This window comes from Podarcis tiliguerta (genome assembly GCF_965153285.1).
Source record: "Podarcis tiliguerta genome assembly, chromosome: 11".
NCBI classification, from domain to species: domain Eukaryota; kingdom Metazoa; phylum Chordata; class Lepidosauria; order Squamata; family Lacertidae; genus Podarcis; species Podarcis tiliguerta.
In genome coordinates, this window is record NC_139544.1 from 244,578 (window position 1) to 259,849 (window position 15,272).

At 46.9% G+C, this 15,272-nt stretch overlaps 1 protein-coding gene across 1 annotated transcript in view; it reads right to left on the reverse strand.

Annotated features, from left to right (window-relative positions):
- DOCK8 (dedicator of cytokinesis 8) overlaps nt 1-15,272 on the reverse strand; it is a gene marked incomplete at its 3' end in the record, with an annotated part of 126,172 nt that overhangs the window by 61,828 nt on the left and 49,072 nt on the right. The window contains exons 12-15 of the mRNA XM_083404612.1: nt 12,136-12,229; nt 11,253-11,415; nt 6,334-6,451; nt 5,841-5,911 (exon numbers count right to left, since the gene is read on the reverse strand). Of these exons, the coding sequence (XP_083260738.1) occupies nt 5,841-5,911; nt 6,334-6,451; nt 11,253-11,415; nt 12,136-12,229 (446 nt within the window). The remainder of the gene's footprint in view (nt 1-5,840; nt 5,912-6,333; nt 6,452-11,252; nt 11,416-12,135; nt 12,230-15,272) is intronic.

Here is a 15,272-nt window from a genome sequence, read left to right on the forward strand (position 1 = left end):
GGCTGAACGATGGGGGTGGAGACGCTCCTTTAGGTATACTGGGCTGAGGCCGTTTAGGGCTTTAAAGGTCAGCACCAACACTTTGAATTGTGCTTGAAAACGTATGGGGTGCCAATGTAGGTCTTTCAGGACCAGTGTTATATGGTCTCGGCAGCCACTCCCAGTCACCAGTCTAGCTGCTGCATTCTGGATTAACTGCCGTTTCTGGGTCACCTTCAAAGGTAGCCCCACGTAGAGTATATTGCAGTAGTTCAAGTGTCCAGACTCCATGCAATCGGAGAGGGTGCTTCGGAACCAGACAGTAAATGTTGTTGTTGTTTAGTCGTTCAGTCGTGTCCGACTCTTCGTGACCCCATGGACCAGAGCACGCCAGGCACTCCTGTCTTCCACTGCCTCCTGCAGTTTGGTCAGACTCATGTTTGTAGCTTCGAGAACACTGTCTAACCATCTCGTCCTCTGTCGTCCCCTTCTCCTTGTGCCCTCCATCTTTCCCAGCATCAGGGTCTTTTCCAGGGAGTCTTCTCTTCTCACGAGGTGGCCAAAGTATTGGAGCCTCAGCTTCACAATCTGTCATTCCAGTGAGCACTCAGGGCTGATTTCCTTCAGAATGGATGCGTTTGATCTTCTTGCAGTCCATGGGACTCTTAAGAGTCCCCTCCAACTCCATAATTCAAAAGCGTCAATTCTTCGGCGATCAGCCTTCTTAAAGGTCCAGCTCTCACTTCCATACATCACTACTGGGAAAACCATAGCTTTTACTATACGGAACTTTGTTGGCAAGGTGGTGTCTCTACTTTTTAAAATGCTGTCTAGGTTTGTCATTGCTTTCCTCCCAAGAAGCAGGCGTCTCTTAATTTCGTGGCTGCTGTCACCATCTGCAGTGATCATGGAGCCCAAGAAAGTAAAATCTCTCACTGCCTCCATTTCTTCCCCTTCTATTTGCCAGGAGGTGATGGGACCAGTGGCCATGATCTTCGTTTTTTTGATGTTGAGCTTCAGACCATATTTTGCGCTCTCCTCTTTCACCCTCAATAAAAGGTTCTTTAATTCCTCCTCACTTTCTGCCATCAAGGTTGTGTCATCTGCATATCTGAGGTTGTTGATATTTCTTCCAGCAATCTTAATTCCAGCTAGGGATTCATCCAGCCCAGCCTTTCGCATGATGAATTCTGCATATAAGGTAAATAAGCAGGGAGACAAAATACAGCCTTGTCGTACTCCTTTCCCAATTTTGAACCAATCAGTTGTTCCATATCCAGTTTTAACGGTAGCTTCTTGTCCCACATACAGATTTCTCAGGAGACAGATGAGGTGATCAGGCACTCCCATTTCTTTAAGAACTTGCCATAGTTTGCTGTGGTCGACACAGTCAAAGGCTTTTGCATAGTCAATGAAGCAGAAGTAGATGTCTTTCTGGAACTCTCTAGCTTTCTCCATAATCCAGCGCATGTTTGCAATTTGATCTCTGGTTCCTCTGCCTCTTCTAAATGCAGCTTGCACTTCTGGGAGTTCTCGGTCCACATACTGCTTGAGCCTTCCTTGTAGAATTTTAAGCATAACCTTGCTAGCGTGTGAAATGAGTCAATAGCCCTGGTTAACTCTGCATTCCAGAGGACAACCAGGGAATCAGCTGAGAGGCCATCAACATGGGATAAAACATGCCCTACCCCTCTCTGGAAGCCAACTAGATCCATTAAGTGGCAGGGGCAGACCATCCGAATCAGTCCCACCTCCCTGCAGAGGGGATGGGTCGCAGAGAAGTCCAGTTGCACCAGGAAGTGACCTAACCATGGCACTTCTTTTGTTTCGCTTTTACTTTGTGTCAGATCACCCACAACTGTAGAAGTGAACACCAGGTCTATTGCATGTACATGGCTATGAGTTGGGCCAAACTTATTCAGGGACAGCCCAATGGAGGCCATGCTTTCCACGAAGTCCCGCGTGGCCCCTTGTAAGTTCGTGTCGGCATGGATGTTAAAATCCCCCAGGACAACCAAACTAGATGTCTTCAGGAACACATCCGCCACGACCTGAAGCAGCTCGGGCAGGGAATCCTTGGTGCAGAAGGGAGGTTGGTACACGAAAAGGAATCCTGTACTGCCCCTATTCCCCAACTTCCAGAACATGCACTCAGAAAACTGGGTCTTCCCAATAGGATGCCCAGTGTAAACTACTGTATTTTTTGCACCATAACACTCACTTTTTTCCTCCTAGAAAGTAAGGGGAAATGTCTGTGCGTGTTATGGAGCGAATACCTACGGATGGCGGGGGGATCTGCTGCAGTTGTGAGCAGAGGATCCATGGTTCCCCTTCCTTCCCTCCTCCATGGCTTGCTTTGAAATAGCAAAGCAGAAGACCCGCTGAGTGGGGAGGAGAGAGGGACAGAGAACCTGCTTGCTTTAAAGGAGCAAAGCGGGAGAGGAGAGGAGCCTTCTTCTCTTATACCCCTCTTCTGCATTATTAACAGCATCCTTCTCCACCCACCCCATGCGTGTTCCTTGTCCCTTGAGTGCTTTTCCTTCCCTCCCCACTTAAAACATGGTTACAAAGCACGGGACTTCCGGGTTGGCGCTTCTGGATAATGGCGGATTTCCTCCGTTTTGGAGGAACCCGCTCTCTGGAAACAAGGGTCTGACCACCACGGCGAGGCGGAGACCCGCAAAAACCACGGTCGGAAGAAGACCGTGGGTTTGGGATTCAGCACGTACCTTTTGTGCCTCCCCTACTCGCGGGGAGACCTGGTTTCGGGGCTCTGGAGCGACATGGGGTGAGTGGTGCGGTACATCGAATCGACCGCTACTTTCAGGGAGTGAAGCCGCACAGCTGTTACCAGAAAGCGCGGACTTTTCCTGTGGACATTTGGACTTTAAGTAAATTTTTGTAAGTAAACTGAATTGGATTACCAAATACTTGGATTTGGCACTTGAATGTGAAGGTTTAAACAGGAAGTCCACCTTCCGTTTTGTAAAAAGATTAAAGCAAAGCCACTGTAAGCTGAAGCCTACGAAAAGTACTCTGTAAAGTATTAATTTTCACCATTTAAGATATTGAACACCCCCTCGGAAGCAGGGGAAGAGGGGGGAATTCTTTTGTGGACGATTGAAACCTGCAGGACAGTAAAAAGACGACCTAATTTACCACTGTCTCATGCCTGGGATCGGGCTGTCAAAAGGCTTTATGACTTAAAAAAAAATAATAACGGGGGAATGGAGCACATCTTGATGGACGGTTGAGCAGAGATATATATTTTTTGGTATTGATTTCGTGGTATTTGGAAGGAAGAGGAGCTGATTTGTAATCTTGTAACTGAATTCTGAACTGAAAATAACAACAACAAAAAAGAAACTGTTGCCGATAGAGGGAGCTTCAGAAACTGTTGCGGCTGTTACATTTCTGAGGCGGAAAATTCCACTACATGAAGGCTGTGAATTAAGCGGCCTTGAAGAACTGAAAGATAACACTGGAAAAACAAGAAGCGTCTGGGAACATGGCTGATAGAATAACAGCTCTGTTGGAACAAGTGACAAAGACAGTGGGCGCTCTTGAACAGAACTCTGGATTGGAACAAAATGTTTCTGATTTGGTACAGAAAATGAGTAATTCAACAGGTTTTCCACTCCTGACATATGATTGTCAAGCCTCTGATTAAAGACCTCCAAAGAAGAAGACTCCACCACACTCCTTGGCAGCAAATTCCACTGTCGAACAGCTCTTACTGTCAGGAAGTTCTTCCTAATGTTTAGATGGAATCTTCCTTCTTGTAGTTTGGATCCATTGCTCCGTGTCCGCTTCTCTGGAGCAGCAGAAAACAACCTTTCTCCCTCCTCTATGTGACATCCTTTTATATATTTGAACATGGCTATCATATCACCCCTTAACCTCCTCTTCTCCAGGCTAAACATGCCCAGCTCCCTTAGCCGTTCCTCATAAGGCATTGTTTCCAGGCCTTTGACCATTTTGGTTGCCCTCCTCTGGACACGTTCCAGTTTGTCAGTGTCCTTCTTGAACTGTGGTGCCCAGAACTGGACACAGTACTCCAGGTGAGGTCTGACCAGAGCAGAATACAGTGGCACTATTACTTCCCTTGATCTAGATGCTATACTCCTATTGATGCAGCCCAGAATTGCATTGGCTTTTTTAGCTGCCGCGTCACACTGTTGGCTCATGTCATTGCTGATTCCAGTATCTTTCCGGTCAGGACCAGACCTGGAGGCAGGGATAGTCTTCAAAAAACAACTAAACCTGCCTCTTCAGTAATGACACGGTCTGGTCCTGGCGTAACGCCTCCTCTTGCGCGTGATCACTGAGATCGGGTGTCCCAATATATCCCCCCGTGGCACCTGCCCCAGCTATTCTGTTGGCTGAGGCCCACGCCCAGGCAGCCCTGAGCCTTTCCCCTTAAAAAGCAAAATACAAACTATACAATAACTTAACAAAATAGTGAAAGTAAAATCAAAGCAAGAACCAGTTATGCTAAAATTAAACTACTCCCCACCCCGACTAAACATTTGTCCCTCCCCAAACAAAAATAAAATAATAAAATAAAATAATATTTTTAAAAACCCACCATTTGAGGTGCAGCAGATTAAGAACACTTCTTAAAATTTTAAAAACATTTTTGCCACTTGCTGCAGAGAGCTGCTCAGGGTATTAGTGAGTGTAGGCCCTGCCCCCTAGGCCCAATGAAATTGGCTGGAGGAGGGAGCAGTCTTCCCAAACACTCAAAGGAGCAGCAGCAGTGCTCTGGAGCATCTCTGGAGCCTCTTAAGCTGTGGCAGTGAACAAATTTCACCTGCCCGCAAAGAGGTCTGAAGCTGCTTTGCTTTACCTGCTCCAGTTGTCGTCCCAATAGCTGCAGTTGGGCTTCTCTAGCCAGCCAGGTGCCATGGCTGGGTAGGAGGCTGAGTTGGCCAGCGAAGACAGAAGCAACAGCCCCGGCGGAGGAGCCGTGGATGGAGGTAGGGCAACTGGGGCATCGCTGGAGCTTTTACTCAGCTGCTGCTGCTGCTGCTGCTTCTGCTTCCTGAGAGGAATCGCAGAGAAGACAGAGCCACCCGACAACGCACAAGCGACGGCCACAGCCACTGCAACAACCCACCTGAACGCCATGGGAGGAATGAAGGAGGGAGGCAGGGAGGCAGGTGGCAATGAAGAAAGCGTGCAGAAAAGGGGCACGGAGAAGGAAGGAAGGGCAGACTGAGGGAGGAGGAGGAAAGCGCAGCAGCAGCTGGCAGCCAGTGTCACCCCCCCCCCTTCACAGCGTTGCCCGGCGTGGGACAAGATTGCTCCGTCCTTGAGGAGTAAAACGCCGCCATGTGAGGGAGAGGGAAAGTACATGCGTGCTGGCAATTAACGTGGCAATTCCCGGACCATCCGTGGGCCGGATCTAGAAGGCAATTGGGCCCAACTAAAGAACCATGGCAAGGAAAATTGATGGACTATGCAGAACTGGCAAAATTGACATATAAGCTACGGGACAAGGATAACTGTAACTTTAAGGATGAATGGGAACCTTTCACAAAGTATCTGAAGACACAACAAAGCGAATTGGACTCCTTGGCAGGTTTTGAATAAACATCCACAATTTTTTTACTGATAATAATCAGCTAAAAAGTTTGAGTAACATGCAGAAAATAGCAATATTAGAGAAACCCTCTGGGGGGGAGGGGGAGGGGGAGGGAGGAAAAATGGGGGGGAATAAGGATATGTTTTTGGATAATATGTCTTGTTATAACTTTTAATAAAAAAAATAAAATAAAAAATAGAAGGCAATTGGGCCTGATCTGGCCTGCGGGCCTTAGTTTGCCGACCGATGCCATAGATGGTAATGATAACCTTACTTGTTATGATATGTAACAGGTGTGCAAACTTCTGCAACAAATTCTGGACCTGAGGATTTCCCAAAAATGACCTACATGACAAAACATAATACATTAAACAACATTAATTAAAAAGTGACCAAGACATAAAGATATGGTTATAACATAATGCGTCAGTATTAAGCATTCATTTGAAGACAGGGTCAGGTTTGGATCAGGCTCAGGTCATGTAAATGCTAATTTAAAATATAAAAACTAAAGTTGACTTGTTAACAGAAATGGCTTTAATTGGTAGTACATGGACATTTCAAAAATATTTATTATTGCATTTAGATCTCACCATAGTTGATTTCAGCTTTTATTAGCTCGGCTTCTATCTGATCTGTTTTGCCACCTAGTAAATATATGTTGTTATAAATTGGCTCAGTCTTACCCTGAAATTAATGGACTACTTTTAAATTTAAAATGCTGCCTATTTTTATTTTGGCTAGAAATGTACAATAAACAATCTTACCGGCATTGCACAGGCAGGGTCTTCTCCACACATAAACTGTATCTTAATGGTAATATTCCGGCCTGAAGCCAGGCGGTTTGCAAAATTCAGCCGTTGTGGATACACATATAGAAGATTTCTGGGGGGAAATGAAATTTCAGAAAACCAAGAGATAATTTTATGTCACTTTTGTATTTGTTTAGAATTCTGTCCTGCCATTTGATACCCCAAATATTCCTGATGCAGCACATGTGGAAGGAGTTGAGGTGTCACTCCTGACAGTTTGACCAACTTGGGCCCCACACCATGGGTGCCCAGCATGCACACACTGCGTGTTCCAGTGCCACCCACCTGGACCGGGGCATGCACCTCTGCCATGAGGACTCTGGCCGCTGCGCAACCTCCATCTGTGGCCATAGTGGGCCCCAGCAAAGGCCCCACGATGAAGACACAGGCCCCAGCCCAGTCACCACCATGGCACCTGAGTGCTGGAGTTAAGGCAGTGCCTTACATTCTCCCATATCCTTTTGGAGAACTGAGCCAGACAAAGGCCGCTGGCCTCCTTGGCATTTCTCTGGATTATTTGGGGGTGGGCAACAGAGGAATGTATAAAGGTAAAGGTACCCCTGCCCGTACGGGCCAGTCTTGACAGACTCTAGGGTTGTGCGCCCATCTCACTCAAGAGGCCGGGGGCCAGCGCTGTCCGGAGACACTTCTGGGTCACGTGGCCAGCGTGACATCGCTGCTCTGGCGAGCCAGAGCCGCACACGGAAACGCCATTTACCTTCCCGCTAGTAAGCAGTCCCTATTTATCTACTTGCACCCGGGAGTGCTTTCGAACTGCTAGGTTGGCAGGCGCTGGGACCGAACAAAGGGAGCGCACCCTGCCGCGGGGATTCGAACCGCCGACCTTTCAATCGGCAAGCCCTAGGCGCTGAGGCTTTTACCCACAGCGCCACCCGCGTCCCATAGAGGAATGTATACTTTGATCCAAATTATTGATTTTAGAAGCAGAAGTTGCAGGAAGGAAACAGGGATTGCAGAGATTATGCTGGGAGACTCTCTGAATGTGTGTGTTGAATGCAAATTATGCATGTATGTCTCTGTGTGTGATGATTGCATGCATTTGAGTGGGATGTGCTGTACTGTGTCTGTGTACATGCACACACAGTGAGTAAGATGGGGATGCTCACTTTTGTCTTGGTCACACCCACTGTTGGCTTGCGACCCCCAGAGGAAATCTGGCCTTCAAGCAAAAATTAATAATCTTCATCTGTATTCTAGGACTTGCACTCCAAATTACTGAGTACACAGAACAGTGGTATGGAAACAGTAGGTTAGGCAATTTCAGTCATTTCTACTAGAGAAATAAAACTTCAGCAGGCCTCTGCAGGGAGGTGGGACAGATTTGGATGGTCCACCCCCACCACTTAATGGATCCAAATGGTTTCCAGAGAGGGGTAGGGGATGTTTTATCCCATGTTGATGGCCTCTCAGCTGATTCCCTGACGGTCCTCTGGAATGTGGAGTTAACAAGGGCTATTGACTGTCTGGCTCAGAAGCACCCTCTCCGATTGCATGGTTTTCCCCGGAGCTGAGGGCAATGAAACAATTGCTGAGACAGCTAGAGTGCTGGTGGCATTTTGAATCGGACCGGACACGGGTTAGAGCTCAGTGTCGAGCCTACCAAGTTGCGACAGTGATAGCGAAGAAGACCTTCTTCACCGCCTCTATTGCATCTGCAGAAAACAGTAGCAGGAGACTCTTTCAGGTGGTGTACAATTTAGTGGAACCACCTGCTCCATCGGGGCCCAGTACGAGCCACATGATCTCCTGCAATGATTTTGCAAAGTTTTTGCAGATAAAGTCACTCAGATTCAGGGCCAGGGTGGGAGAGTGCTAGAGCCCCATCTAGTCTGTTACCTCTGAGGATGTGGACAGGCTGCTTAGACAAGTGAAACTAACCACCTGACTCCTTGATCCTTGCCTATCCTGGCTTATAAAAGCAAGCTGGGAAGAGCTGGGCAATGGGCTTGGTGGGGTGGTGAATGCTTCTCTCTGTGAGGGAGCCTTCCCAGACCCCCTGAAAGAGGTGGTTATCAAACCGCTTAAAAAAAAAACATCTTTAGATGCAGCCAATATGGCTGTGCTGGTCCTGAGGGTTAACCGTGCAGCGAGGTCTGAGTCCAGTCCGAGGTCGAGGGTGCAGTATGGAGGCTGTCCGTCAAAGCTGAAGCTGGGTCCAATGCAGGGAGTCAGGTGAGGTCAGGAACTCTGGCAGAAGAGCAGGACAGGGTGCAGGCAGGAACAGGCTACCAACAATGTTGCTCCTGCAACCTGGGACTGGGGCTGGCTGGCTTTTATCTGCCCCGAGGCATAGGGTGGCCCCGGTCCACAGGTGACTCAACTCTCCTGGCCTGGAGGTGAGCACTCCTCCTGTGGGAACTTAGTTCCCTCTGTCTCTCTGCCCTGAGCCTCTGCAGCTCAGGAGAGGCTATAGGGTTACTGGACCCAGAGGCAACATCAGCTTCCCCTGACAGGGCTGAGAGTGGAGCACCTGCAGGCAATGGGTCCTCCATCACCTCAGGAGCCAGAGCAGACTCAGCTGCTGCCTGCACCTGAAGATCCAGCACAGGTGAGGACCCTTCAGGCTCAAGCCCCAGCCCTGGCTCAGCTGGTTCTGGAGGCGGGGACTCCTGTGCAGGCTGGGATTCCTCAGGTTCAGCCTCCAAGTCCGAATCCCAGGCCATCACAATGGCCAACTATTCCCCAGTCTCAAATCTTCCAATCTTGGGAAAGGTGATTGAGCGAGAGGTTGCTGAACAACTCCAGGCACACCTGGAAGAAGTTGACCATTTGGATCCCTTCCAGTTGGGAGTCAGGCCTCATCATGGGACTGAAACTGCCTTGGTCGCTGTTATGTACTGAGTTGAATAGGATCCAAACTGCAGCAGTCTGATTGGTCCTAGAACAATAGGATCCAAAAGGTAGCAGTCTGATTGGTCCTAGAACAATAGGATTCAGAATGCAGCAGTCTGATTGGTCCTAGAACAATGCAGCAGTATGATTGGTTGGCAGGAACCACCCAATCATGCTCCAGATAGAAGTGAATCCACAACCTGATTGGCTTACAGTAGAATTCCGGAATTAGCCAATCATGTGCAGCCCATTGTGTAAATAATGTATATAAGGCAGATACTTTGAGGGGGCTTTCATTCATTCCTCCTCACCACTATGAGCTGAATAAAGAGCATGAAATCACTTTGCGACTCTGAGTATATTTCAGTCGCACTGGTCAATGATCTCCAGCGGGCTAGGGACAAAGGTGAGAGCTATTTCCTAGTTCTGCTGGATCTCTCAGCGGCTTTTGATATCATCGACCATAACATCCTTCTGGACCGTTATACAGTGGTTCCGCTCCTTCCTCCTGGGCCGTGTTCAGAAAGTGGTGGTGGGGGATGAGTGTTCAGACCGCTGGGCTCTCACTTGTGGGGTGCCTCAGGGTTCTGTCCTCTCACCCATGCTTTTCAACATCTGCATGCAGCCACTGGGAGAAATCATCGGGGGTTTGGGCTGGGTGTTCATCAGTATGCGGATGATACCCAGCTCTACCTCTCTTTCAAATGAGAACCAGTGAAGGTCCTGTGTGACAGTCTGGAGGCGGTTAGAGGATGGATGGCGGCCAACAGATTGTGGCTGAATCCTGATAAGATAGAAGTATTGTTCTTGAGGGACAGGAGGTGGGCAGGTGGGCAGGACTCCCTGGTCCTGAATGGGGTAACTGTGCCCCTGAAGGACTAGGTGCGCAGCCTGGGAGTCATTTTGGACTCACAGCTGTCCATGGAGGCGCAGGTCAATTCTGTGTCCAGGGCAAGGTATAAATAAGTTGTTGTTGTTGTTGTTGTTTTGAATGCAATGGGTGTTAATATCTGGCATGCACACCCTCTTAACATTTCACAGGTGGAAATGAGCACAAAATGTACTGTGTAAGATTCTTGTTTTCGTGTCAAGGATTACTACCACATTTCCCATCCACTGCACATTCCAAAAGTCTCAGCCATTTTTAAGCTGTATTCATTCATTCATAGCCTATTCTGCACACACGTATAAGCAAACAGCACACTGAATAGACACAAGTGTTTTACTTATTTGCCTGATGATAGGCTGCTGACTATTCAAAACAAACCTCATCAGTTGAATTCTGCAATTGCAGGCAGCGTGCTGGATGATGTATTACGTGTTCATGAACATGCATTGGCATGCACACAGACTCAGGACAGATGGCAGTTGTCTTCCGTACCCCCTGCCTAGTCTCACAGATTTAACCTTTCAAGACCAGGAGGTAAGATGGGGAGGAGGTCCAAGCAATTCTCCTTACCAGTATTTTAGAAGAGTATCCCCCCACTCCCAATCTCTCCAAATGTGGACAATCATACATAACCAGAAGTCAGTGGCTATCCTGGGTAAATAAAGACAGTTGGGATATTTGCAGAGGGGCACTGAACATACAAGGAGGACATTTTTAATCCTTTCAAAAACCACTTAACATTTTATCCCGATTGTTCACAGTTGCAGCAATTCTCAAAAAAGGAGGCAGATTTCTTTATGGAAATGCAGTGGCTCCCAGGAAAGGGGTGAGACTTTTCTCAAATCCTCTCCCAGGGTGCATCTTGACTGGGCCACCCCACACCCCACCCCACATGCAATAGTTCTGTCACTAGAATTACCACAAATAAAGTTTGAGGAGGCATTCAGCAACCTCAGCTACTTATACTTCAACATTTATTGTCTGATTAACTTTGCTATGAATTACTTTCCCCGTATGTCTTCAACAGCATTACCTGGTAATGCCAACTAGACAGGTCTAGCTCATTTGATTTAGATGTGGGTCCTAATCTAGGAAGAGAATGGATGTACCTTGATCATGTTAATCCTCTTACCTATATACAGTATGGGGGACATAGACTTCTCGTACTGGAAACTCCAGAATCTCTTTATGAGGCCGGCTGCGGTTTTCAGGGAATGGCTTCACCAGCAACAACTCTGGGCTGAGACAGCAACTGAGACCTTCTGAAGCAGGGGAGATCTCCAACTTGAGCAATCCTTTAAACAAAATATAGTAACATGAAAGACAAATGCTTTATTAAAAAATAAACAAGACAGAAGAAAATGCCAAATCTAACAAATGAGACAGGTCAATACACTCTGATTCACATATAGTCTCAGCATGTACACAGCCTGAGATGGCTGAGAGTGTGAACACTGGGTACACAGAATATTTGGCAGGAGGTGATTCTCACAGGACCACCTGCCATATGATGCAGTGGGGAACAAATGGGAATGGGGAGGAAAGGTAAAGCATAGATTAGGGGAAATTATAATCACATGACATGAACTGGGGTAAGGTAGCCTCAGCCTCAGCCCAGGAGAAGGAATGCTAAGAGAAGCCCGGGGTGGCAAGGAGAATCCTTCAAGGCAAATACTCCAGCACAAATCCCCAATAGCAGGAATACTGCTTGCCTGCTCCAACACCTGAGGAATCCCAAGAAACAGGTTTGGATAATCTTTCTCAGCTTGACAAACCGGGGTTTATGAAGCAGGGAAGGCGTGCTGTGCGGAATGCTCTTCCTTCAGCCATCATCTTTAGGTATTTCATCCCTGACTTGTATTAATCCCAATTTCCTCACTGCGTCCAAAATGGTGGACAGTGGCTTAATGTCAGTGAACAAAGCAGGATAATAAGCCATCACTTATGGAGCTGGGAAAGCCTGTCTGAATCCAGTCACTGTATATGGCTGGACCTAGCTTTATTATTAAAAGTACCTGGTATAGATTTCACTCTTCTCTGCAAAGAAGACGATCTCTTGTAATCAGCTAAGAACTTGAATAAGTCTTCATCAGTCAGCCGATCTCCTTCCTGTAAACAGCGAGAAATTTGATAACAGTCTCACGATTTTATATATATAATCAAATATTTTCTTTGCAGCTAACTATATATGAAACACTATGACATAATGGCCACTTCATGGATCACTGCTTGCCATGGCGAAGGGGCTTGAATAACTCAGAAAAGCTATGAACTATGCCATGCAGGGCACCCAAGATGGACAGGTCATAGTGGAGAGTTTTGACCAAACATGATCCACCTGGAGTAGGAACCGGCAAGCCACTCCAGTATCCCTGCCAAGAAAACTCCATGGACAAAGACAACAGGCATATAAAAGTTATGATGCTGGAAGATGAGCCCCTCAGGTCGGAAGGCGTCCCACATGCTACTGAGGAAGAGCGGAGGACAAGTACAAGTAGATTCAGAGCTGATGAAGTGGCTGGGCCAAAGCCGAAAGGTCGCTCAGTTGCGGATATGCCTGGAAGCGAAAGGAAAGTCTAATGCTGTAAAGAAAAATATTGCATAGGAACCTAGAATGTAAGAACCATGAACCTGGGTAAGTTGGATGTCGTCAAAAATGAGATGGCAAGGATAAATATTGACATCCTGGGCATCAGTGAACTAAAATGGACGGGAATGGGCGAATTCAGTTCGGATGACCATCATATCTACCACTGTGGGCAAGAATCCCATAAAAGAAATGGAGTGGCCCTCATACTCAACAAAAGAGTGGCGAAAGCTGTACTGGGATGCAATCTCAAAAATGATAGAATGATCTCGATACGAATCCAAGGCAGACCTTTTAACATCACAGTAATCCAAGTTTATGCACCAACTACTGGTGCTGAAGAAACTGAAATTGAACAATTCTATGAAGACTTACAACAACTTCTAGAAATGACACCAAAGAAGGATGTTCTTCTCATTATAGGGGATTGGAATGCTAAAGTAGGGAATCAAGAGATAAAAGGAACAACTGGCAAGTTTGGCCTTGTAGATCAAAACAAATTCTACAAGGAAGGCTCAAGCAGTATGTAGACCGAAAACTCCCAAAAGTGCAAACTGGAATTAGAAGAGGCAGAGGAACCAGAGACCAAATTGCAAACATGCGCTGGATTATGGAGAAAGCTAGAGAGTTTCAGAAAGACATCTACTTCTGCTTCATTGACTATGCAAAAGCCTTTGACTGTGTCGACCACAGCAAACTATGGCAAGTTCTTAAAGAAATGGGAGTGCCTGATCACCTCATCTGTCTCCTGAGAAATCTGTATGTGGGACAAGAAGCTAGAGTTAGAACTGAATATGGGACAACTGATTGGTTCAAAATTGGGAAAGGAGTATGACAAGGCTGTATTTTGTCTCCCTGCTTATTTACCTTATATGCAGAATTCATCATGCGAAAGGCTGGGCTGGATTAATCCCTAGCCAGAATTAAGATTGCCGGAAGAAATATCAACAATCTCAGATATGCAGATGACACAACCTTGATGGCAGAAAGTGAGGAGGATTTAAAGAACCTTTTAATGAGGGTGAAAGAGGAGAGCACAAAATATGGTCTAAAGCTCAACATCAAAAAAACTAAGATCAGGGCCACTGGGACATAGAAATCATAGAATCATAGAGTTGGAAGAGACCACAAGGGCCATCGAGTCCAACCCCCTGCCAAGCAGGAAACACCATCATGCGAAACACCATCAGAGCACTCCTGACATATGGTTGTCAAGCCTCTGCTTAAAGACCTCCAAAGAAGGAGAATCCACCACACTCCTTGGCAGCAAATTCCACTGTCGAACAGCTCTTACTGTCAGGAAGTTCTTCCTAATGTTTAGGTGGAATCTTCTTTCTTGTAGTTTGGATCCATTGCTCCGTGTCCGCTTCTCTGGAGCAGCAGAAAACAACCTTTCTCCCTCCTCTATGTGACATCCTTTTATATATTTGAACATGGCTATCATATCACCCCTTAACCTCCTCTTCTCCAGGCTAAACATGCCCAGCTCCCTTAGCCGTTCCTCATAAGGCATCGTTTCCAGGCCTTTGACCATTTTGGTTGCCCTCCTCTGGACACGTTCCAGTTTGTCAGTGTCCTTCTTGAACTGTGGTGCCCAGAACTGGACCAGGTCTGACCAGAGCAGAATACAGTGGCACTATTACTTCCCTTGATCTAGATGCTATACTCCTGTTGATGCAGCCCAGAATTGCATTTTTAGCTGCCGCGTCACACTGTTGGCTCATGTCAAGTTTGTGGTCAACCAAGACTCCTAGATCCTTTTCACATGCACTGCTCTCAAGCCAGGTGTCACCCGTCTTGTATTTGTGCCTCTCATTTTTTTTGCCCAAGTGCAATACTTTACATTTCTCCCTGTTAAAATTCATCTTGTTTGTTTTGGCCCAGTTCTCTAATCTGTCAAGGTCGTTTTGAAGTGTGATCCTGTCCTCTGGGGTGTTAGCCACCCCTCCCAGTTTGGTGTCATCTGCAAATTTGATCAGGATGCCCTTGAGTCCATCATCCAAGTCATTGATAAAGATGTTGATTAAGACCGGGCCCAAGACAGAACCCTGCGGCACCCCACTAGTCACTCTTCTCCAGGATGAAGAGGAACCATTGATGAGCACCCTTTGGGTCCGGTCAGTCAGCCAGTTACAAATCCACTGAGTGGTAGCATAGTCAAGACCGCATTTTACCAGCTTCTTTACAAGAATCTCATGGGGCACCTTGTCAAATGCCTTGCTGAGATCAAGGTAGGCTACATCCACTGTGTTCCCTTCATCTACCAGGCTTGTAATATTGTCAAAAAATGAGATCAGGTTAGTCTGACATGACTTATTTTTCAGAAATCCATGCTGACTATTGGTGATCACAGCATTCCTTTCTAGGTGCTCACAGACTGTTTGCTTAATGATCTGCTCCAGAATCTTCCCTGGTATTGATGTCAGACTGACTGGGCGGTAATTATTTGGGTCCTCTCTTTTCCCCTTTTTGAAAATAGGGAAAACATTTGCCCTCCTCCAGCCTGCCGGGACTTCGCCTGTTCTCCAGGAATTCTCAAAGATGATTGCCAGTGGTTCTGAGATC